Source organism: Hemibagrus wyckioides, linkage group LG14 (genome assembly GCF_019097595.1).
Source record: "Hemibagrus wyckioides isolate EC202008001 linkage group LG14, SWU_Hwy_1.0, whole genome shotgun sequence".
Classification (NCBI taxonomy): Eukaryota; Metazoa; Chordata; class Actinopteri; order Siluriformes; family Bagridae; genus Hemibagrus; species Hemibagrus wyckioides.
This window is the reverse complement of record NC_080723.1, coordinates 10,400,701-10,425,777: the sequence shown is the minus strand read 5'-3', so window position 1 is coordinate 10,425,777 and position 25,077 is coordinate 10,400,701. Positions and strand designations below refer to the sequence as shown.

Sequence of the window (25,077 nt, the reverse complement as noted above, 5' to 3'; positions counted from 1 at the left end):
AGACAAGAACCGTTCTCCAAGACTTGTCTATCGGATTGCCAGACAGAGAAGCGTTATTTGTCACTCCAGAGAATATGTCTCCACTGCTCTAGAGTCCAGTGGCGGTGTGCCTCAGCATGTACTGACCCTGCTCTGTGATTTTATGTGGCCTACCACTTTGTGGCTGCGTTACTGTTCCCAGTTGCTTCCATTTTGCTATAATACCACTAACAGTTGACCGTGAAATATTTATTAGTGAGGAAATTTCACGAATGGACTTGTTGCACAGGTGACAACCTATCATGGTACCACGCTTGAATTCGCTGAGCTCCTGAGAGTGACCCATTCTTTCACAAAAGTTGTTGAAGCAGTCTGCATGCCTAGGTGCTTGAGTTTATACACCTTTGCCCATGAAAGTGATTGGCACAGCCAAATTCAATGATTTGGAGAGGTGTCCCAAAACGTTTGGCAATAAGGAGAGCTCATGGAGGCAGAGTGACGCTTCATCAATTATTGCCCTTTTTCAGGCAAACATCTCCATCATCCAATCACCGCGGAGGTAGGCAGGAGGCTTTTCCTTACCCACAGCACTTCACATCCTCCATAAATAGACGATTACACAGCTAGAGGTTTAATTATATGCTGATGAACTGTGACGATGTCGAAGCCACAAGGGCAGGCTAGTGGTCACATGGACACAAAACCGAATCGGTAAACAAACCGAATGAAGCTTTTAAAGCTGAAAGCGTGTTAGTTCTGACGTGACCGCTGAAAGCCTGCAGCTCTTTAAGACCACGGTATATAATCCTATGATAATATTATTAACTCTAATTATCTTAACAGAGCGAAGAGGACGTGAGGTGTGACATGCCCGCAGGCATCATTTAAGAGTAAATAACAAGAGCAGGATCAGTGAACACATTCACACTCTTAGGAATGAAAGCGTAATTTTTTATTACGAAGTTGAAGTTGTTCTGTGTCTCTGTGTCACCTCAGAGACCTTATAGTTCTCCTTATTTTACAAAAAAAATGAAAAATATTCCACTGATTGTACGATAACTGTGACAAAAGGAACTGATCTAGAGCTGATTTGGATATTTATCTTATCTAATGTCTGACCCAGTCAGTATGGAACAACAGCATGTGCCGCAGCATGACGTAAAACTACATCAGAGTGTGTGTTGTGTTCAGTTAATCCTGCTTTAGTGAGAGAGAAGTTTTGTCATTTGCCATAAATAAAGTGTCAATACTCCAAAACTAATTTTTTAATCTAAAGTATAGTAACCATTTTTAAATCAGATGATTACGCCTGGTGTTCTAGATATTTATGTTGCATGGATTTCAGTGATTGTGATCGTGTAAGCCACTGTTTAATCTGCTGTATTTTGTGTTTTAAAACCTGAAATCAGTTGTCATTTTTTCACCTTTCTATATAGTTAAGAATGAATGTTCTTTTTTTTTTTTTTGTTGGTTATTTGCTAAGTAATATACTACAGTATATTATATATACTACTATTTTTTACTATTTACTGCTAGTGGTATATTATATATACCACTACTGTATTTAAGAAGGTGTGTCCCAAATTGCATGCTTGTTCTTTTGTGTAGTATAAATAATGACAGTTGTGTGTTAACATGGACAATTCCAACGAGAAGTGCCCTTGAAATGAAGTGTGGTTACAATGTCTTACAAACATGACTCTTCAACAATTTTTAAGATTTTACTGGATTGTTTTCCAGTTAGTAAAGAAGTGTTCTATTTGAGACTATATGCCCTAGTGTAAGTGCATAGTGTGTGGGTACTTTGGGGTCATTTCGGACAAAGCCAACATTCTCTAGTTCAGTGTTCCCTTCTTTGACTCTGTGACTTTTCTTTTCACTTTTCAGGTGCGTTTGCGAAGGTAAAGGAGTCCCAGCGCATGAGCGACGAAGGGAAGATGGATCAGAACGAGGCCGATGGTATTCGGAAGCGATGCAGGACAGTGGGCTTCGCCCTGCAGGCCGAGATGAACCATTTCCACCAGCGCAGGGAGGTTGACTTTAAAGACATGATGCAGGCCTACTTGCGTCAGCAGATCACCTTCTACCAGCGCGTGGTGCAGCAGCTCGAGAGAACCCTGCACATGTACGACAGCCTGTAGAGGACGGAAAGTCGTCAGGATGCAGGAAGGCCGTGTCAAGAGCTCATCCTGCTTCTGCACAAGAGCTGCTTCCTCTGTCTTTAACTCCTGGTTTACAAAGACACCCACAGCTGAGAAACGACCAACAGAACATATGCACACGAGGACCAAACACTAGCTCATGCACTTAAAATGTCACTTTCTTGGCTGTCTTTTATGGCCAAAACGCACGATTCCAGGGACTTGCACAGTTGCCTTGATAAACACATCCGTATAAGTTTTAAACCTATTTTGTTCACGTATTCCATTTAATTTAATTATATTTGCTAAGTCCTTACGACACTATTTTTAAACCTTGACCACATTCTCTCACACTAGGTCTGTCTAAATAGCTTTTTATGAGTAAAGCCGTGATTAACCCTGCTAGCAGGCTCAGCAGGTGCCGGAAAACAAACTCTTCATTCATTTTCTAGTACATTTTCTAATTAAATGCAATTAAAATCCACTCAGCCGATGATCTAGAGCTTGCTGAATCCTACCGTCGGATGAGGGTGAAGTGATCGGTCTCTAATTTAAAAGTGCTTTCTGAAACACAAGCTTGCAGTAGATTAACCTGTAGTAGCTTTCCTTCATCAATTAAACAGGTCTCGCTTTGACGGTGAGATCTCGATGGAGCTGAAACTCGAAAACTTGGACACTGACAGATTATCCTGATAATATTTAAACAGCTGTCTCAAATCTACATAAACCAACGCATCTATCTTTGCTTTTATTAACTACATCAACCACATCTGCTACATCCGAACCCTCCAAATGTCTGAAAGAATTTTGTTTTTTTTTTCCATGAATGAATTTAACAAAGGTTGCCCCTTAAACTGCGGGACTAATGAGCGTACACTGTATTAATCGAGAGCTTTGATTGAGTTGTGTTCCTCTTGCTTGTAGAGATGAACAAGGTGACTCCTTATATAGGAAGTATTTAAAAGAACTGCTACTTGTAGTGGCATGGTTCCACTTTTTTTTCTTATTCTTTTTAATTTTGTGCTTAGTTTGTTATAAAAGTAAGTTAGTGTGCTCAGGGGTGGTGTGCTTCTGAGCAGTAAGTCATCTGGGACAGGATTACAGCAAAAGAAATGTTAGCTGATTTCCTCTTTTTTTTGGGGGGGGGGGGGGTCTTGATTCATACAGATGTTACAGGTTCAGGTGAGGTTAGAGGGTATAATAATGTAATGTGTTTAGTTTTTAAATTTGTAGCTTCATTTGTGAATTTCAGGTCATTTCTACATTTCTGTCCTGAACTAAACCTGGAGCTCTTTATTTATTCACCAGATCAAAAATGATCCATTACTGGCCAAATAGAGGCTTCTTCCTCTAAATATACAAAACACTTAGTACAAGATTCCACAGTGTGGGTTTTTGCATCTCCTGGTCCAGCTTTATGCATAAGAGCTCATGCGTCAAACCACAATATCATCGTTTGCATAAACATTGTTTTTCTCTCCCCTGTTTGTGCCCCTGGCATTAGGCTTTGCTTCACAACACAGTGAGATGTAACTGTAGTGTAGCTGAAGGAAAGCTGTATGATCTATTAAAGTATTTTATTTTTGCCACATGAAAGAAAAAAAACCTATTTTGGGGGAAAAAGAAGTCCATGGAGTTTAGATAGTGAGTGAGTCAGGACTGTTTGGCCAATAAAGCACATTCTTAGATGGAGCTGATTTCTGAGTAACCGGGGAAAAAAGTGTCCTTCCTTCATTTGTACGCTGTGTAATTGCTATCAGACCAAAGTATCACAGTTTGTAGTTCGAGTCAAATAAATAAGGACTATTTTTTTTTTCCACATCTTGCAGTATGTTTGTAACCACATTTGGGGCGTGAAGTGGCTCAGAAAATGCTGGAAATCTGACATCACGGATCTGGAAACGGCTGAGACGGCAGAATAGACAGACAGGACGATGATACTGGAGTGATGAATGCTAAGTCAGACTTCCAAAAGGACCACAAGCTTAACATGGATGATTTGAACTCTTAAAAGGATATGTGAGGTTGTTTTTTTTGTTGTTGTTGTTGATGTGAAATGTAAGTGCGAATTCGGTCTTTTAGAAAGCAGGCGCAAAAAAAAAAAAAAAAAACCACGAAAAACTTTGTTTCTACTACAGTCATGCTGAGTCTTAATAAAAAAAACAAAACAAAAACAACCAATCCTCAAGTGACTCTTCATGTCTGTTCACATGTTTAATAGGCAAAGAGAATTGCAACACCCAAACCCCTTGATTTCACATTCATACCTTGAAAATGAGATCAGAAGTTGAGACGGAGATGACACAGCTGTTCGCATTGATGAGAGATTTTCTGTTTCAGCAGGATCAGAGTCTCGGACACTTTCCACATCGCGGAGGATACGGCTGTTTAGACGCAGATCTTAAAGGCTTATTTTCGGCAGAATACTTGCTAGTGGATTAGCTAATAAATAGATTGTGCAGATGTGTGCTAATGTCTCAGGTTGCATTTTTTTCAGCATGCATACAAAGACACATGGAAAACACATTAAAAGTGCTGCACATGGCCTTCAAAGCAGTGACACGCGAGAGATGAAGGAAGTCAACTTTCATTTCGTTTCATTTAGATTCTAAATATGTCTCGCATAGCTGAGGCATGATTAAGCATTTTACTTCCCTTTATTTTATTTTATTTTAGGAAGGATTGAAATATAATGAAGTGTAGTGGCCATTTTTTTTTAAAAAAGCATAGTTATTTCTTAGAATTGGCAGGATGATGATTAGCACATTTGGTTTTATGAACCAACACAAATGCACTCCAACTGTGTGCTGAGACATCACAGAATCAAGCCTTTCTAATCAAGTTCGGTTCAGAGTCTGGCACATTATAAGATCCTCTGGTTTATGAAGTCTCTCAGTGCAGCAGTTTAATGACTCCTCACTGGATGCATGAAAATTCAGTTTTTCAGCTCAGTTTTATTTGTAGCGCTTTTTAATTATAGATGTTAGAAAGCAGCCAGAGTTGACTGGCACAAACACAGTCTCTGAGATGACATGAGGAAAAAAGTTTTACCGTTAACTCTCTAGGCACAACATAACCCAGGATCTGGAACTTTACTTAGAAGAAAAATCTATTTAATAAACAGTTTATTTAACTAAAGGCAAAAGTTTCCACTGACACTTAAAAGACTGAGGCTATTGTTGCTTTCATACATACACTGATTTTATCGCTGCATGTTTCTACTGGTAACAGTGTTTCTCAGTAAGTGGAGCAACTAGCATCCCGAATCAGTTTCCTTTGCGGCTAAAATGAAATATTCTAGAAGGAGGATTTGGTGTTTGTGTATAAAATCCAGCAGTGTTTATCTGCATGGTATCGTATGAGATAAAGGAGAAGCAGTGTGTGCTCTTTATCACGGATTATGTCACCTCTACTGTCTTCACTCACAATGCACTGAGTCGCTGCTTATTTGCATCAAGTTAAACTATTCTCAGATTAGTCGCATGTCTGGACACACCCTCATGTAGTCACCAGCTGTCAGTGTTGCTCATGTAAAATGAAAAATCGAAAATGAACGATCTACGGAAAGCTTTGAGTCACCGTGTGCGTGAACATATGAGCATATGTCCTGAAAATGAATTGAAAGGTAGTCCAATGGTATTGTTCCATAGCTGATAAGCTTTAATGGAAAAAAACCTGTAGATTTCTATATTCTAGGTACTAATAAAGAACCTGCACTGTTTGATTGAAGCTGATAAGGTGGATCACATTAGACCAAAATTTCCCTCAGATATTGAGAGCATTCCATGCTTTAAAGGTCAATAGTAATATTTTATAATCAATGTGAAAATTCTGGTAGCCCCAGTGGTGTGGATACGGCAGGGGTAATATAATGAAACTTTCCGCTTTAACTTTTATCAGCTGTCTTATTCGGAACTGTCGCAGCAACACTTTTCAGTAGTCCAACCTTGAGATAATAAAAGCTTCATTCAGTATTCTGCATCATGTAATAACCAATTTAATGTAAAAGACTAAATACTCTGAATATTTAGTACATTTTGATTCATCAATACGCTACTGATGGAATTTATGCTTCACTGGTGGTCTTAACTTGTCTGCTGTACTAATTAAAAGTCCTGAATTATTATTATTGTCTTTCTGAAACCTTTCTGTATTAAGGAAAGCTCTCCTTCCGTGCCATTTTTAAATTTTAAGTTTTAGCTTGATTCCCATTCAACAGTCTGCATGTGTCGGCATCACACCACGGTGCTATATTTTTCCATACTTATTTAGAACAACGTAATCAAGACAAAGTGGAAATATTCTGGCAAAGATGCATTTTAAATGAAATGAGGTCATAATTATCAATCATTTCAGACTGGGAGAGTTTGACTCCTTTAATATTTATGCCAAATATCCGTATTAAATCTTGTCCTCTGCAAGTGAGCTAGCACTGTGCTTCGCTAATGAAATATGGCTTTAATGAGCATTACTGAAGCCTGTGGGAATGTGACGGAAACGTTTTGCTCTCCACCAATGCTGAACTCACACTTCTACAGTCATCTGGTAATTATCAGTGTCAACGAAACTGAATAATCTGTCCTGTGTATCTTGTGTTTTCACGCTTGGAGCAGACTCAAGGGTCATTTAAGAACATTACCAGTCATTATGCAAAGCAAAACTATGTACCATATACTGTACGTATACAGTACCTCCAGAAACTATTTCCTCCGGGGATTATTTCTCTTTTTGCTGTGTTTCAACATCAAATTGGAGTACACTAGTATGAGTTTTTTTCTATGCTCCTTACTATGCTTTCTACAGAAATAAAATCAAATACTTTATTTAGAAGTTTTCAGAATATTTTAATTAAAAAAAAAAAAAAATCTAAATTCTACTTAACTATTGCGTATTCACCCCTAGAGGCAATACTTCATGCACTATACTTGTCTTTAATTTGACCATTTTCTTTCATTCCTCAATACAAATTTTCTCCAACTTTCCCATGTGAAGTGGAGAATGTGGGTGGACTGCAATTTTCAGGTCATGCCACATATTTTCAATTGGATTTAAGTCTGCGTTTTGACTCAGCTGTTCCAAAACAAACCCCCTCTTTTTTGGAAATTCCTTTGTAGTTTTTATTCTGTGCTTTGGCTCATTGTCCTTTTGGGATGTAAATTTTCATCCTGGACATATTTCTGGCTGATTGGATTTTTTTTTTATTTTTGGCTGCTTGTATTTGGTGCTTGATGGCAAGAATTTCAAGATTTCAGCCCCAGAGTGCGATAATACCACCACCATGCTTGATGGCAGGAATGGATTTATCTCTGTGTTGAGAATGTATTGTATGTATTGGGAATGTCACACACCTTCTAGCAAATACCCGACATCAATTTTTAGTTGGCCTTAATTAGTAGCGGCTTCCTTTTGGCCGCTCTGCCCTAGAGGCCGGCTTGTTCATGGCTCCACATGATTTCCTATTTCATCCAGTGAGCTCTGTAACCCCTTCACTGTTCTAATTCTCTTATTAGACACTTTTCTGACAACTGCCCTTTCTGCCTGTATGTTCAGTTTGGAAGCACAGCCTGATCTTGGAAGTGTCTGCCATATTTTTTCCACTTTGTTATAATGGATTTCACAGCACTCCTAGGAAAGTTCAAAGCTTTTCTCGTCTTTTTACAAACCGCCTCCATCTTTTATCCTACTAACAACTTCATCACAAAGCCTCAAAGGCTTCTACATGACAACTGGACTGATCTGATGTGTCGTTTTAGATGTGAGAGCTTCCAAACGTCAGAGATATTTATTGCGCGAGCCCACATTTGGCCATGGGCGGATTTTATAAAGAATTCATCCTTTGTAACAAAATTGCTGTGAGCGCTCAAGGAAATTAAATACTAGTCCTAATTTCGATAGGACTATCTAAAAGAGTGGAGAAGGAGGAATATTTAATGATATTTATTGAGTTTTTTTATTTTTACATATACCTGAGAATATATAAATAAAGGATTTAATTTTATTTCTGTAGAAATAGAGAGACACTTTAATATAATTAAATGTGTTCTTGCAGCAAATACAGCAAAACTGTATACTGCAATTCTTTACTGTTAAAAACAAACTTCATTTGCAGCTTCTTTTCTTATGCAGTCATGTTTTGCAAATATATTTCCATGTGGCAAATAAGGACATGAACTGCAGAGGCCCTTATGCAAAAAAAGACTGGACTTTAATGGCTGCTTCTTTCACTGTCTTTAAAACATTTGGCTCACATTTCTCTTTAACTACTTGCTGATTTTTTCAACTTTTGGAGCCCTGAAACCAGAATTTCAGGTCAGACAGTGATATCAGAGCACCATGACAGAAGAGGCACACCTTAAACTCTGTTTGCTCCTGGCTCAAGACACATGCATGTTAAAATGCTGTGATTCACAATGCTGCATGCTGTGAGTGGCTGGGACTGGAGGTATTAGGTGAAGGGTAGATCAGAAGGAGTGAGTCAGGATTGTGGGGAAAAGGAGGGATGGAGGATAAAGCAACAGAATGATCATGTGAACAACTGGTCATGTGATGACTGAACTCCATTTTAATAGACAGGTAACAATTACAGGCTACACTTTTAGATGCATTGCCATTTGAAAGGTTATCAAAATGAAACTTTTTAAGAGCTACTTATTCAGCTGGGATTTTGAATAACGTCAGTTGTTGGCCTTGAAATGGCATTAAAAAGAATTCTGGACTGTACCAGATGGCTCCAGTCATGGAGTGTAATTACAGAGCCCCACCTGCTGTTACATCATTTTATTTGCAGTTACATCAGTATCACATTTCATATTTTGCCAAGGAAAGTAAACACAACCTGTGTCAAGCCTCCTGTACAAACCTAATGTTTTACGTAAACATGAATGTGACAGTTGAACAATCAAGGATCAAGGACAGACTTTCACTGTTGATCACATGGCTGCTTCTTGCCTTGACGCTCGTCCCAAATACTGTAGCTTTCCCCTTGTCATGCCCCAAGTAGCTCCTCCTCTGGCTCCTCCCATGATCCCTCCCCTTATTACCGCCCATAACCCTGGAGCCAGAATGAGATCCCAGTGGAGACAACAGCCACTTCCTTAGAACACGAAGTCCACATTCCCCACATTCTCTTTGACCTCGACAAACAACATTCCAGTTTTGGGAAAAGGCAGTCTATCACTGTTTCTCCTCTCTCTCTCATTCGCTCTCTCTCTCTCTCGCTCTCTCTTTTTTCAGATTCATATCCAAGATCCATCAAATCCAGGGTCAAATTTACAGCACAGTGGATTCAGCTCGCATTCGTCTGTCAGGTCAATGTGCTGGCCAATATTTACACCCAGTGTATACAGGATACAATCACTACTTGAATCAGCAGAGACCTCGAGCAAACATACATAAAAGATAAAAAAGCACTACTGCAGAACTGTTATGCTTTCAGCTTTAAGACAGTTGCGTGAGTTGGTTAACAAAAAGAGGGGAGAGTGTGATCTGAAAGTCAGAAGTCTATTAGCGAGAAGCTGCGTCCTTCCTGTTTACAATAATCTCAGTTTTTTCAGCAGACTCATGGTCCAGAATTGGTATTTTAGCAACAGGCTGTGTAAATGACTACATACTTTACTGATTAAGCTTCAGGCCCCGAATATCTAGATATGGCAAAGCAGGAACACGGATCTAAAAACATCAGCTAGAGATAGAACTGATAGATACGATCTGTAAACAAATATTATACAGTTGGTATATTGTTTTGCTGACATCTCAGTTTGAGTGTGAGTAAATGAAGTCTATACTATTTCTGACTAATAGCAGTTTCTTATCTGTACACAATAAGACCAAGGTTATCTGTCCTGTATTTAGAGGCTAAATCCTGCTCCACATGTCACTATGGTTGATATTCCCATAATAAAAGGGAGTGTTGTGTAAGAAAGAGAGAGAGAGAGAGAGAGAGAGAGAGAGAGAGAACATGCTGCTTGATGCTTTTGTTTCCATTCTTTTATTTTTGAAGTATTATGGTCTGTATGTGTATCTGGGGTTCACAGTGAGAGAGAGATAGACTGCTGACCCAAAGCTACACATATACTGAGAGAAAATACATAAAATGGATTATGAAAATTCATATGGAGCACAGATTTATAGAGGAAAAATACTAATAGTTTACACTATCCAGTGAACTGTCTGTATTTATGAGGACAGAATAAAAGCCTCAGCTTGCTTAATGCAGAGATAACATCTGCTTCGGTTGCGCAAAAAACAAAACCACAATGAATTTACAACCTCACGCTCTCTTTGCAGCTCCATGTTGGTTGTTGTAAATCAGTGCTCCAGCACTGCAGATGGCGAAATTAAAATTTCAGGACTATGAGCATGCAGCAGTTGTTGCGATACATAATCAAGTGAAGAGTGCTTTAAATCAACAAACTATATAGTCATCTATCCATCCTTCCATTTTTCTGTAGCGTATATCCTTTACAGGGTCATGGACAACCTGGAGTCTATAACAGGGGACTCAGGGAACAAAGTGAGGGACACCCTCCAACCCATCACAGGACACAATCACATACATACACACATACATTCACAAACTATGGGCAATTTAGAGATGCCAATCAACCTACAATGCATGTCTTTGGACTGGGGGAAGAAACCGGAGAACCTGGAAGAAACCCCTGTAGCACAAGGAGAACATGGCCAATACATGTTCCCCACTTAGCCATTTTGCCACACACATTAGATTTAACAATAAGTTGTTGTTCTTTCGGCTGCTCCATGTCCAGGGTCGCCATAGAGGATCATCTGGTCCCTGGTGCCATTGCTGACGTAATCCAGAATGAACCCCTTAGTGTCTGGGTTGGTTTCCTGCCTGGGGAATGGAACTCGGGCAATGAGAGTGCTGGATCCTGCCTCTGGACCACCAGGTGACCCATAGATTTAACAGCATGTACCTGTAAATACTGTTTACTGTTTATGCTTTGAGCAGCCATGTTCATTTGCTTAACATCCAATGAGAACGCATTCCAAGTTAAAGATGGTGTTCTTCTTTGTTTTTTTCTAGTTGGAGATCTTTTACAATTGACGGACTGTAGTCGCATTGGAGACATGAAGGAAGAGGAAGAGCAGCTTATACTGTTCTATATTTACAAAGAGAAAATGAATAAGAGATATAAGATGGTGGAGGTACATGAAAGGATTCAATTTAAAAACCGTTTACATGTCTTTGTAATCCTTGAACAAAGAGTAACAAAGAGTCTTGGGCAGGATTCACAACAACACAATGACTAAACACAGGCTTGGTCATGACATGATGAGCGGAGCCTTGGCATGACGTTTGTTTGTTCTGCAGTTATGTCGTATTGTTTGTGGAATCCACACCAATGTTGTCTCGGCTTCAGGCATGCTGGGGTCTTAAGATTCTCTCCAGAAATTTCTCCAAAAACAGCCATAATCATCAGAAATGTTTCCAGCATGTCCAAGCTCTTGTTGGGATGTCATGCTGCTTTGGTGTTTCAGCCTTGGATTAGACACAGGACTGAGTTTAGATTAAAAAAACCAGGCCTCTGTTGTCCTACTGATGACCCTGGTCGCTACCTCCATCAAGATTAATGTGAAAAGGGATTTTAATGATTAAATCATTAATTTCAAAAACACATTTGCTAAGTGTGTTGGCTTTCTAGTGTGTATATTAGGATAAAATAGCATTATTTTAGTTACATAAAGTCACATTTTTGATTAGTCGTCTGATTAAATGTGTCCCACACATTAGCCTACACTAGGTTCTGCTAGGTCACACTAGGTTGTGCTAGGTTAAGTTCCTGTGGCACACGAAAGCACACATAAACTCAAAGCTGCACTGGATTTTGGTTTTGGAAATGGACTGAAAAGAATCCATATATATAAACAATTCATCACTTTTGGTGGTGGTGTCACGGTAACGTGTCTGTACTGTAATGGTGTATCTAAGATGTATTTATAGCTTATATCTTAGGAAGTTATGAAGTTTTCGATAGATCTAAACTATTTTGCTTTTTATTTTATGTAGTAAGATTCTCTCACTGCTGTCAAGGGGTTCGATTCCTGGGCAGGAAACTGACCCAGACACTGAGGGGTTAACTCTCAGTGTTGCTCCCAAACACAGATACAATGGGAGGGATGTGTCAAGAAGAGCGTCCAGCATTAAAACTGTTCCAAAATCAAATATGAGGATTGAACGATCTGCTGTCGTGAACATGGAGCAGATGAAGGACGATCAACTATTTTATATAGTGAGATTATTCAGGACTCTCAGTTATCTCTCAGGACTTATCTCAGTACTCAGGACTGTAGCAGCAGCTAACCTACTTTATAGGTTTTTCGGGAGTTTCTCTGCTGGAGTGGAAATACAGGAAGTGTGTAAAACAGTGCTTGAAGGTACAACTGGACTCCATTTACACAGAAACCAGTGTCCTCTCTCCAAACACTCCGCTAGCTCTGACCAGAAGAGACCAGTTTAGAACATATTTGTGTTTTACCACAAATTCAGACTAAATGATGTATGATTATTGAGCATTATACGTAATCAGTAATTGCTCTTTGTTTTCTCTGAGTGAGTATGAAGCATCATCAAGAAGTGAGTCAGTGGTTAGACTGGTAAAAATGGGGATTTTTTATTTTTCCCAGCGCAGTCCTAGTACAATGTGTCACAGTAGCTAAGGACCACACACACACACACACACACACACACACACAATGATTTGTCTAACTTCCTGGTCACAGGGCAGCTGATGTTGTCACTTCAAGCATAACAGTGCTAGCCGTGGAATCTTTGCTGATCGCTGTGGTAAATGAAAGAATGAGTCTTTATTCCATTCAGAGTTAACACAGGCCCAGTGTTTGACCCCGATGCACCCAGATTCCCCCCTGCAGAGCTCCATGGTTTATAGCTGGTCAACGACTCGTAGTCTAAAGACTCTCCAGTGCTCGCCAGCTGTCATCAACTTCAGTGTCATATGTTCTAGCGCTAAGCGCCACATTTAACACTTGCTGCTTAGAACAGCTGTCTGAAGATCTGCTGGAACACAACAAGCTTTATGAACATGTTACACATTACGTCATTCATCTATTTTCTATATTTAGAGAGTATCCTATAGAGAATGTTATTATTAGAAAGGCTAAGGGCTCGAATTAGCTATTTGGTTTGATTGTAAACTGTTTTGCTAGTTGATGTACTTGATGACTTTAACATGGTGACACATTGTAAAAAGAAAATAAGCATGCACGATAAAACTGACTTATCTTATAGACATTTCCCATCTAGATGCAGTTTCATGTCTGGAGGCTTTCAGACAACTTCAAAGCTTTACTGCATGGGCTCATTTCAGATGCTAAAACTGTCTGAAGCAGTAAATCCTTGCACAAACACACTGGGCTTTCTGGTTTGATTAGCAGAGTAAACTCAGTAGTTCAACTCGAAAAACCAGGAACAAAAGAGTACAGAAAGAGTAATAATCCACTGGAGATAAACAGACTATAGCTTCTCTTATGGACTATATACAACATCAAAACTAACGTTATTTGTTATTTACATAGTGTTAGTTTATTTGGGGTGACTATTTTAAATCCAGAACATTTTCTTCCAACTTTTTTAAAGGCAATAGAAGTAAAGATTTAGATAGGTTATAACATTTAACACAAAGGTTATGAGAGAAAAACAGTATAAAGAGCCATGTTGCATGTTTCAAAGACACATAACAGTCACAATAAGAAGATTACAATAAAAATGACTTATTTAAGACATATACTGTACATCCTAGAAGTCTATTTTTCTAGATAGATGGAAGAATATATACATTTATAATTCTGCTCAACAATGTGAAAATCCAACACCTCCGAGGAAAAAATAAAATAAGGTGTATATTTTAATTGTTTAGATTTTTTTTAACAGATTAAAGTGTAATATCTCCGTGAGGAAGTAAATGTGTAGGCCTTCGTCTCTGCTAGAAAGTACATTTCTGTGTCTAAGTGTGATTTTTTTATTTTATTATTTATTTATTTTTTTTAAAAAGGGGAGTCTGCGGCACTTTTGGGTTGCCAGTTGGCTTATATGGGTTTAAGCTTAAGCAGGAAAAAAACTTGTCAAAATGCTGAAATGTGCAGCAAGAGAAAATGCCGTCTGTAGGAAAGAATGACTGCAGCTCATAGGCTTGTTAAAAGCTGACCAATGACTACTTGTTTCATGACTCCAAAATTTCACACGTGTTCCTGCGCCACCTGCTGTTCACTCGGCGTGTAGCACACACTGAGGTTGAGCTTGAACCACAATAATATTGTTATATATACTAATATATTTCATATATATTAGTACATCATGTATACTAATTGAAGTGACAAAAATGATCATAAAATCTGAAATACATTGTGTTTCTGTTTTTTATTTTTATTTTATTTCATTTGTTGAGCAATATTGACAAAGTATATCAAGCCTAGAATGAAAAAATAAATTAAAAAAAAAGAAAGAAAAAAACCCAGTTACATGAGCACACCACAGAATTTAGCATGTTTAGCCAGGCTGAAAAAAAAAATCTTTAATAATATTTACAAAGAAGACAAACATAAAAAAAAAGGGCAGGTTGATAGCTTTTAAAAATAGAAATTCATCCCTGTTTGTAATATACTCTTGATACATCATGGTATAAATTCTCTAAAACCTAAAACCTGAGTTATATTTCATTCTCAAATTAGATAACAGCTAATAGTTATCCCAGGGCTTAATATTAACTACAGGAACACACATAGATAGAAATATGAAGAATCTTTTGAAAGATAATGGGTATTAATTTCTACTCTCAGGGGAAAACAAAATATCACAGGATTTAATGATACAGAATAAAATACTGCAATATGACCTAAATATTCATTTAGGCCAATTTAAAGAGTATGAATGCATCTCAGTGGCACTGTGTCCAAATGTCTGCATGGACAATTTAAAAATATACAGATCAAAATATAAACACATTAAGGGACCAAATACATCAGAGACAATAACAAGGATTATTCCCGAATCCTGATCTGACTTTTAAGGAAGAACTAAAATGTGACAGTTCTTCATACATGTGTGTTATCTCCTTATTTTCAACATATATCACATTAAAATATGATACAGAAAAGCTAGGGAATGTGTATGTGTAGTCCACCACAACAGACCAAGTTACTGAGGTGCTTTAGGTGAAAGCAAGTCCGCTGGGCAAACCATAGTTCTCTTACTGTTCTAGAAGAGGTAACTCTCTAAACTACATGTGAAAGTGGTATATATACTAGAAAATATAAAAAGGATGTGGAACTCTCCAAGCAAAGAATAAAAAAATAGGCAAAGTCACTAAAATCAGCTAGATGAGAATACCTCAGAACCTTGCAATATAATAAAACTGGAAATGTTAAAATGACAAAAGCACATTTTCCACGCATGTGAAATACAATACAAGAGAATTGCTCATCAGCCCATATTTTCCTATGACTAAATATATAATTATAGCTTTGTTTTCGATTACATGAATGGAAAACGGAGCCACGAGTTCAGAATAATGACCACAACATCAACTGTGTCAGCCAATAGAGATGCTGGGCCATTTCCTTTTGGCTTCAGTGATATATATTTATAGACTTATATAGAAATTGTTCTTCAGTGCCTTAAATCAGTCCAGTGGATGTATGGATAAAATCTCAGTTGTTTCAGTTGTTACATCACCAAAGCACTGAGGGATTTACGGCACAATGTGCTACAGACAAAAACAAAATAGTATATTTTTAGGCTAAAAACCCCCCACCCTAATTTAAAAATGTTTTTTTTTTCAATTAAAAGTTCATATATTCTCTTTCATATGTTCAATTAAGTAAAATAAATGGATTTATATATATATATATATATATATATATATATATATATATATATATATATATATATATATATATATATATATATATACACTATATTGCCAAAAGTATTCGCTCACCTGCCTTGACTCGCATATGAACTTAAGTGACATCCCATTCCTAATCCATAGGGTTCAATATGACGTCGGTCCACCCTTTGCAGCTATAACAGCTTCAACTCTTCTGGGAAGGCTGTCCACAAGGTTTAGGAGTGTGTTTATGGGAATTTTTGACCATTCTTCCAGAAGCGCATTTGTGACGTCACACACTGATGTTGGACAAGAAGGCCTGGCTCTCAGTCTCCGCTCTAATTCATCCCAAAGGTGTTCTATCGGGTTGAGGTCAGGACTCTGTGCAGGCCAGTCAAGTTCATCCACACCAGACTCTGTCATCCATGTCTTTATGGACCTTGCTTTGTGCACTGGTGCACAGTCATGTTGGAAGAGGAAGGGACCAGCTCCAAACTGTTCCCACAAAGTTGGGAGCATGGAATTGTCCAAAATGTCTTGGTATGCTGAAGCATTCAGAGTTCCTTTCACTGGAACTAAGGGGCCAAGCCCAGCTCCTGAAAAACAACCCCACACCATAATCCCCCCTCCACCAAACTTTACACTTGGCACAATGCAGTCAGACAAGTACCGTTCTCCTGGCAACCGCCAAACCCAGACTCATCCATCAGATTGCCAGATGGAGAAGCGCGATTCGTCACTCCAGAGAACGCGTCTCCACTGCTCTAGAGTCCAGTGGCGGCGTGCTTTACACCACTGCATCTGACGCTTTGCATTGCACTTGGTGATGTATGGCTTGGATGCAGCTGCTCGGCCATGGAAACCCATTCCATGAAGCTCTCTGCGCACTGTTCTTGAGCTAATCTGAAGGCCACATGAAGTTTGGAGGTCTGTAGCGATTGACTCTGCAGAAAGTTGGCGACCTCTTCGCACTATGCGCCTCAGCATCCGCTGACCCCGCTCCGTCAGTTTACGTGGCCTACCACTTCGTGGCTGAGTTTCTGTCGTTCCCAAACACTTCCACATTCTTATAATACAGCTGACAGTTGACTGTGGAATATTTAGGAGCGAGGAAATTTCACGACTGGATTTGTTGCACAGGTGGCATCCTATCACAGTTCCACGCTGGAATTCACTGAGCTCCTGAGAGCGACCCATTCTTTCACAAATGTTTGTAAAAACAGTCTGCATGCCTAGGTGCTTGATTTTATACACCTGTGGCCATGGAAGTGATTGGAACACCTGATTCTGATTATTTGGATGGGTGAGCGAATACTTTTGGCAATATAGTGTATATACACAAAATCCATATATATATATATGGGGCATATTCATGCATCATTAAACTTACAATTTATTTACTTTCAAAATACATATAAAATTTTCAAACATATTAGGTAATGTTCATGTCCAAAAGAACAATTTAAATATTAGAAATTAATGTCAGTCTATCAATTGTTTATCAATAGCTTGTTCTCTAGCTGACTAAAAAATCTAAAAACAAACAAACAAACAAACAAAAAAACCCAACCCAAAACCTTCTCAATCAACTCATTACAACTATCGTTGTAATGTACACTGTACAATAGTTTGGCAAACAACCTGATATTTCACCTGACTAACCAATAAAGGAACATGTAAACATGTTTGGGCCTGAAATTACTGGGTCATTCAATGAGAACTGTAGACTTTTACTTAAATCTGTTTTTTAACAATGAAAAGGTGCATAAACCAGTCCTCATAAGACTTGGTCTTTCGTCAGTATAAAACAGAAGCAGATTCATGTGAGAAATGTTTACATGCACTCATCGCACATGACAACTAATGGATCAAAAGTTAACTTATCCACCAAAAATTTTTCTTAACCGCTTGTATCTTCATAATACTGTTAGGAATGACTCAAGAAAGTATTCAAAAAAAAAAAATCTGTCAATATATACTAAAGGTCAATACAGCATGATGGAACAGAGTCCTAGATTTCTCCTCTCATACCCAGTACTGGTTCTTTTTCAGGGCTGGGTTCGTTGTCCGACAGTGCTGCAGTAATTCAGGATCTGCGTCTTTAGACTCCACATTGGACATGGGGATGTTATTTGCTGGATCAGTTTTTCTGAAGGTTTCCTGAGCCACCTCTCCATTTTTTGGCTTGCTGGAAGCATTCTGAACGTTGTGCTTTCCGGTTTTGTTGCGACGCACCAAGTAATATGCTAGCATACCAGCTATGAGCAGTAGAAGGAGGATGACTAATATGGGTATAAGGATGGCCCATAGTGAGTTCCGTCTAGAAACAGGGGATTTATGGGCATTGGTAGAAGGTGTGGTGGGACCTGCTTCATATGGCCAGTTTTCCTCCCCTCTCCGTCTGGCATCAGGCTGGTCTGCTTTACTTGTGTCAGAAGTGTCCACAGATGTGGGGACCTCAAGTACTGTAGCACCATAGATTCCTGTCGGGTCATAAGGCTCTGTCTGGAAGGAAAGAATGCACTCTGCTGGAGGAACTCCATGTGCCTTGAGGAGGAAGCGAGCCTCATCCTGATCTTGACCTTTGTCCTTTGCATCCCCAGTGGAGTTCAGGAGCTCTAGAGCCACTCGTCCTTCATCAAGATCTCTCTGGGAAAAGGATTCCATAGGCTGGCCATCCGCAGACCCTCCTCTTCTTACAAACCTTGCTCCCTTTGGCTGCTGGGTCAAGCTGAAGGTTGGTGAAGTTTTGGTCTTGTTGGCAAGTGGGGTTGCATCTAACAGCTTTCTGTCCACCAGAACTATAGTGCCACGTGGGAGTAAGGGATCCTTGGCCACATTTACTAAGGGTTTGACTCTGATGTCGAGGCTGGAGGAAACGTTAGCGGCTCTGCTGCGGGCTACAAAGGAAAAACTGTCATTTGAAGAAGTGGACTTGATAAAGCGAACACTCACTCTACCTTCCGTTATCTGTTTTTGGGTAAAGGCAGAGGTAGGCCGCCTATCCACCATCACTACTGCATACTTGGGAACATTTGTAATTTTATATATTACTTCTTCATCTACTGGCCCTCCTGTGGTTGCTTTCAACATGGCCTCTGTGATAGGAGTCTCGTCATCTCCTTGCTTGACTTGGATCTCCTGCACCTTATTAAGCACTAGTTTCTTAGCCAGAATGCCGATGTGCAACATGAATGGTTCTGACTGGTGTTTCCCATCAGAAACAGTGAACTCCATAAAACCGTCAGACAAGCTACCATCGCTCACAAAAGCTACCTGGCCCATATTCACCTCCTCTTGGGTGAAATGTGTTATCCTGTCCCCAGTATCTGTGTTAATGATGTGTCCATTAGTAGGGCTCTTTAAGATGGTGAACCTGACCTCATCTGGTGTACTGTCTTGGTCCATTGTATTGAGGTATTGCTTGGACACTACAGTGGTAGATCCCTGCCGAGCCTCCAGCAGCAGATCCAGATTGACTAGCTCTGGAGGGCTAGAGTCCCTTTGTCTGATTGAGATCAGAAAGACCTCCTCCAACACCACAGCACCAGGTACAGCCTGAGGGGGGCGACCATGGGGGTTGAGCATCACACGGAAAGAAAATCTGTCTGAAGATGCTCCTGAGTCATCATGATAGTATTCCAGCTTCTCTTTAATGATGTCATCTTGCATGAAATACGGTGCATCATGAGGAAGGTCATCACCTCCAAGAGTGAGTCGGCCATGTTTAGGGAACTGCCGTACCTCAAAAACTATGTCCTGGCCTATCCGTTTTTCCTGTGGAACACTGCCTAGCAGGTTGGATGCATCCAGAATGGACACATCAAACACCTTAGATTGCCCCTGCACCACTGACATACCTGAAGTACAAAGCAAAACATCATTAATATACTGCACACCAGGAGGTAACCTGTTTAGAAATAAATTTAACAGATGTAGCGTAGTACCTTTGTTCTTCCACAGCTGTGAAGACACATTGCGATGGGTGGCGTAGTATGACACAGTAACAGGAAGAGTGTGTTGGAGTTTTGCCGCTGGTGGTGATGACAGCTCGAGTTCTACAGCATCTTTTACTACCCAGAAGGACTCTGATGGCATCTGGTGTTCATAATAAATTGCACCAGCATCCAGCTAATGAATAAATTAAGAAAGAAATGAATAATGGATAACAATTCAAAGGTTTATTATGGTATAGTAGTTATGATATGATAAAATGTAAATGTAAGTAATCTCCAGATGGACCACAAATTCTGAATCCTTGTCAAGAGAAATATCCTCACTGACAAGATTAGGCTTATATTCAAACAGATTTTTTTTAATGGCTCAGAGCAATGTGGAACCAAATGTAGAAATGTTAAACAGTCTATGAAAACTTCTAAACTCATCATATATTAATTTCTAGTAACCCTCGCTTCAGGGTACCATATACACATTTTTGTATTTGGGACAAAACCCATCAGAACGCTGGGAGAGCAGGGGAGTTTTGAGGTTGCAATACTTTCCAGCGCACCACCATGCTACCACCACCTTGTTTAGTTGAAGTCTTCAAGCAGTACATATAGATTATATGTACTTCCTACTTCAAATCACATCACATAGTCAATGCTGCACTACCTTAAATTTTTTAATATAGCCTTTAATATTAGGGACTTTGCAGGTGGACCATCATCTGCTATACACCAACCAGGCATAACATTATGAACACCTGCCTAATATAGTGTTGTTCCCTCTTTTGCTGCCAAAGCAGCCCTGACCCGACATGCACTGTGTATTCTGACATATTTCTATCAGAGCCAGCATCAACTTCTTCAGCAATATGAGCAACAGTAGCATGTCTGTTGGATCAGACCACACAGGCCAGCCTTCGCTCCCCATGTGCATCATTGAGCCTTGGCCGCCCACTGAGCCTCTGTCGCCGGTTCACCACTGTTCCTTCCTTGGACACCTTTTGATAGATACTGACCACTGCAGACTGGGAACACCTCACAAGAGCTGCAGTTTTGGAGATTTTTCCTGCTTCTAACAGTCTGCTCAGTCTGTCTTTGCTCAGTCTTTACTATATGGTAAAAGTTGTGTTTTTATGAACAGAATCATAGCAAGAATATTTACAGCTGGACCGAAGGGCCGTTCATTATGTCCTCAGCTAAACTGTGACCACTAAACATTTTAGCAAACCATTGAATCCCAGACATTTTAAACACTGAAACAACCACACAAATGTCAGATACACTCACATCGGTTTGTGTAAATTGGCTGATTTTCTCAAATTGTCCACTCTGGTTGGGCTTAATGAGTCGTCCTAGTCGTGGAGGCTTAACGAGAGAATAGTTGATATCATCTCCGTCCTCACTGGTCACTGCTCGCAGGATATTGCTGTTGATGACTTGCCTGGAGCCTGAAACAACAGCAAGACAGATACTTAAATTCATTCTGTCATGTAAAAATACTGCTCCCATGTAGAGATGAGTGCATACTTTTTGTTAATAAAATTCAACAACATTTAAGCCATTTGATGTTAAGTTTAATTCTGCAGTCTGCAGACACTTTGTTATTTATGGGACTTGTTTAGTTGCTGCTACATAAATTGTTGCTACACTACAAAATAGTGTACAGATGCAGTAGCTTTCCAGCACATCCTTGTGTATCTATGGTATATTTACTGTATTTGCACAATATGTATCCTTGCGTGTGTTGCACCATGGTCCTAGTGTACGTACATTTCGTTTCAATGTATACAAGCTATACTGAAGACTGAAAATATAAACCCACATGATTGTCTAATAGCGAATAAAATGCACATGATTTCAGATTAAAAGTTTGCATCTAACTTTCTGAATGTGAAATAAATTTTCCTGAATAATGTTGTCTTCATAACTAGGTACTAGCTAACACTCACTGTGTATATTTCATTTTTAAAAAATATTAATCTCCTAGAATAAATGGCAAATATAATTGCCATTACTGTACCGGATTATCAGACTGTCATCTGCTTTGTACACAAAGGCCTTGATGCACGTGTGTAGAAAACATACACAAGCCATTGAAAGCCAACAGAACGATCACACAGTGTTCTCACCATACTTTAGCCTACAGACCCAGATCTTAGCCAGGGTGTATGTTCCTCTCTGGAGAACTCTCTGACATACACTATATTGCCAAAAGTATTCGCTCACCCATCCAAATAATCAGAATCAGGTGTTTCAATCACTTCCATGGCTACAGGTATATAAAATCAAGCACCTAGGCATGCAGACTGTTTTTACAAACATTTGTGAAAGAATGGGTCGCTCTCAGGAGCTCAGTGAATTCCAGCGTGGAACTGTGATAGGATGCCACCTGTGCAACAAATCCAGTCGTGAAATTTCCTCGCTCCTAAATATTCCACAGTCAACTGTCAGCTGTATTATAAGAATGTGGAAGTGTTTGGGAACGACAGCAACTCAGCCACGAAGTGGTAGGCCACGTAAACTGACGGAGCGGGGTCAGCGAATGCTGAGGCGCATAGTGCGAAGAGGTCACCAACTTTCTGCAGAGTCAATCGCTACAGACCTCCAAACTTCATGTGGCCTTCAGATTAGCTCAAGAACAGTGCGCAGAGAGCTTCATGGAATGGGTTTCCATGGCCGAGCAGCTGCATCCAAGCCATACATCACCAAGTGCAATGCAAAGCGTCAGATGCAGTGGTGTAAAGCACGCCGCCACTGGACTCTAGAGCAGTGGAGACGCGTTCTCTGGAGTGACGAATCGTGCTTCTCCATCTGGCAATCTGATGGACGAGTCTGGGTTTGGCGGTTGCCAGGAGAACGGTACTTGTCTGACTGCATTGTGCCAAGTGTAAAGTTTGGTGGAGGGGGGATTATGGTGTGGGGTTGTTTTTCAGGAGCTGGGCTTGGCCCCTTAGTTCCAGTGAAAGGAACTCTGAATGCTTCAGCATACCAAGACATTTTGGACAATTCCATGCTCCCAACTTTGTGGGAACAGTTTGGAGCTGGCCCCTTCCTCTTCCAACATGACTGTGCACCAGTGCACAAAGCAAGGTCCATAAAGACATGGATGACAGAGTCTGGTGTGGATGAACTTGACTGGCCTGCACAGAGTCCTGACCTCAACCCGATAGAACACCTTTGGGATGAATTAGAGCGGAGACTGAGAGCCAGGCCTTCTCGTCCAACATCAGTGTGTGACCTCACAAATGCGCTTCTGGAAGAATGGTCAAAAATTCCCATAAACACACTCCTAAACCTTGTGGACAGCCTTCCCAGAAGAGTTGAAGCTGTTATAGCTGCAAAGGGTGGACCGACGTCATATTGAACCCTATGGATTAGGAATGGGATGTCACTTAAGTTCATATGCGAGTCAAGGCAGGTGAGCAAATACTTTTGGCAATATAGTGTACCTTTTTGGGTTTGTCTTTAGAGATAGAATTAACCAGGGGCAACGTACCAGGAAAGACCAGTAGCTCGCCTTGTACTTCCATGGAGATTGTCAGCTGCCGGACAGTAACGACGAAGTGGTGGAGAGGAGATGTGTGTTCTCCATCTGTCACTGTGAAACTGAAACCTCCAGATTCAGATCCTGACGGAAGAAGCATGAAAGGTTCGGTTGGATAAGCATGAATGTTATAACTTGAATGAAGCTGACATATGAGACAAACTTTTTGGATCTTTTATTAGAAACTCTGTTAATAGGGACGGAAACACTGAAAGTTGCATAACAAGTTTTATTCAGATCATGGTGGTCGTTTGAACCCCTGATTGTCCCATCAACAACCCAGAGCCTTAACCTTTGAGCCACCACTGCCCCAAAGTTCTCCCTATGGCCATATTAATTAAGCTAAAGTGTATTAGTGCTCACAGGATAGAGTAGCCCATTCCTGCTAGCTTAGAATTCTTTAACGTTTAATTAGAATATAAAATCTAAAACCATGTTAATTAATGTTGCAGTTTGTTACATGGTGGACGCAGGTTATCACTAGAGGTCAAAACAAAATAATTGGGGAACCACAGTTAGAACTATGGGATCATTATTTTAATCAGACAACCTAGCTAATATGTAGCTAATGTGAGGCTATTATCATTTAACTAACCAGCAATTGTTCAATGTTTAGTTCTCATGTAATGTGTGTCTATGTTTCTGGTACATATGAGTCCATATATGCATCTGGTCTTTGCATATGTTTTGTTTTCTATTCTCTTTCTTTAGTTAGATAGATAGATAGATAGATAGATAGATAGATAGATAGATAGATAGATAGATAGATAGATAGATAGATAGATAGATAGATAGCTCGCTTGTAATGTTCGGGATGTGTAGCAGAGCAGTGAGCAAGTACAAACTCGCCATGGCACTGGGAGACGAGGTGGCCAGATGTGAAGAGACTGCTGAGGGACCAGATCTAATCTCTTTGTCTTTAACAGACTTCATGTGGAGTTGTGGCTGCAGCAGAGGTGTGTCTGGGACTGTTTTTGTTTATTTTTTAATCCCACTCCCTCCTGTTCTCCAGACTAATCCCATATGCTCAGGCAGCTATTTTTGTTTGTACCTGATGAATTTATCTGTTTCTATTTCTCAAAATATGAACAAAACAAGTCATTTAATCCACTTTGACCCTGACCAGGGTCAAGAAATGCTATAAGCACGTTCCTCAGTGCCACATGCACAATTTCATGCTACAGAACATAGCATTACTTTGGTCTACCTTCATATCTGACTGCACAAAATCAACTTTCTGGAATTTATTCATTTTGTTTAATGATCTAGAGTGTAGAAAATATAATACCTACATATAAATGAGAGCTTTCTGAATAGGAAGACACTATAACTAGTCAAAGAAATGACTCAGCTGAACAGAGAGAGGCTGTGCAGCAGTGATGTTTTACTACATTATTTACAATTCTATAAATATGTATACATTGTTTATTTAACATATTATTATCTAAATCCTTTATGTCACAGGCTAGAATTGCATCTGGTACAGTTTGTATGAAAGAAGCTTTGATTTTCCCCTGGACAACACTGCATGGGTCAGATGTTCGATTCACTTAAATGGACAGTTTATAAGATCTGGGGTTGTTTAATTGAGTCAGACTTCT

At 39.6% G+C, this 25,077-nt stretch overlaps 2 protein-coding genes across 4 annotated transcripts in view; one reads left to right on the top strand and one right to left on the bottom strand.

The window, feature by feature from the left end:
• The window catches only part of snx33 (sorting nexin 33), a 31,326-nt gene extending 17,236 nt beyond the window's left edge, over positions 1 to 14,090 (top strand). For both annotated transcript variants that reach the window (XM_058408474.1, XM_058408473.1), the window contains 2 exons: positions 1,867 to 11,029; positions 11,167 to 14,090. In XM_058408474.1, coding sequence (XP_058264457.1) covers positions 1,867 to 2,120 — 254 coding nt within the window. In that variant the 3' untranslated portion in view covers positions 2,121 to 11,029; positions 11,167 to 14,090. The remainder of the gene's footprint in view (positions 1 to 1,866; positions 11,030 to 11,166) is intronic.
• Positions 14,091 to 14,508: 418 nt separating this feature from the next.
• The window catches only part of cspg4 (chondroitin sulfate proteoglycan 4), a 45,163-nt gene continuing 34,594 nt past the window's right edge, over positions 14,509 to 25,077 (bottom strand). For both annotated transcript variants that reach the window (XM_058408471.1, XM_058408472.1), the window contains exons 7-10: positions 23,429 to 23,560; positions 21,220 to 21,380; positions 19,933 to 20,116; positions 14,509 to 19,845 (exon numbers count right to left, since the gene is read on the bottom strand). In XM_058408471.1, coding sequence (XP_058264454.1) covers positions 18,011 to 19,845; positions 19,933 to 20,116; positions 21,220 to 21,380; positions 23,429 to 23,560 — 2,312 coding nt within the window. In that variant the 3' untranslated portion in view covers positions 14,509 to 18,010. The remainder of the gene's footprint in view (positions 19,846 to 19,932; positions 20,117 to 21,219; positions 21,381 to 23,428; positions 23,561 to 25,077) is intronic.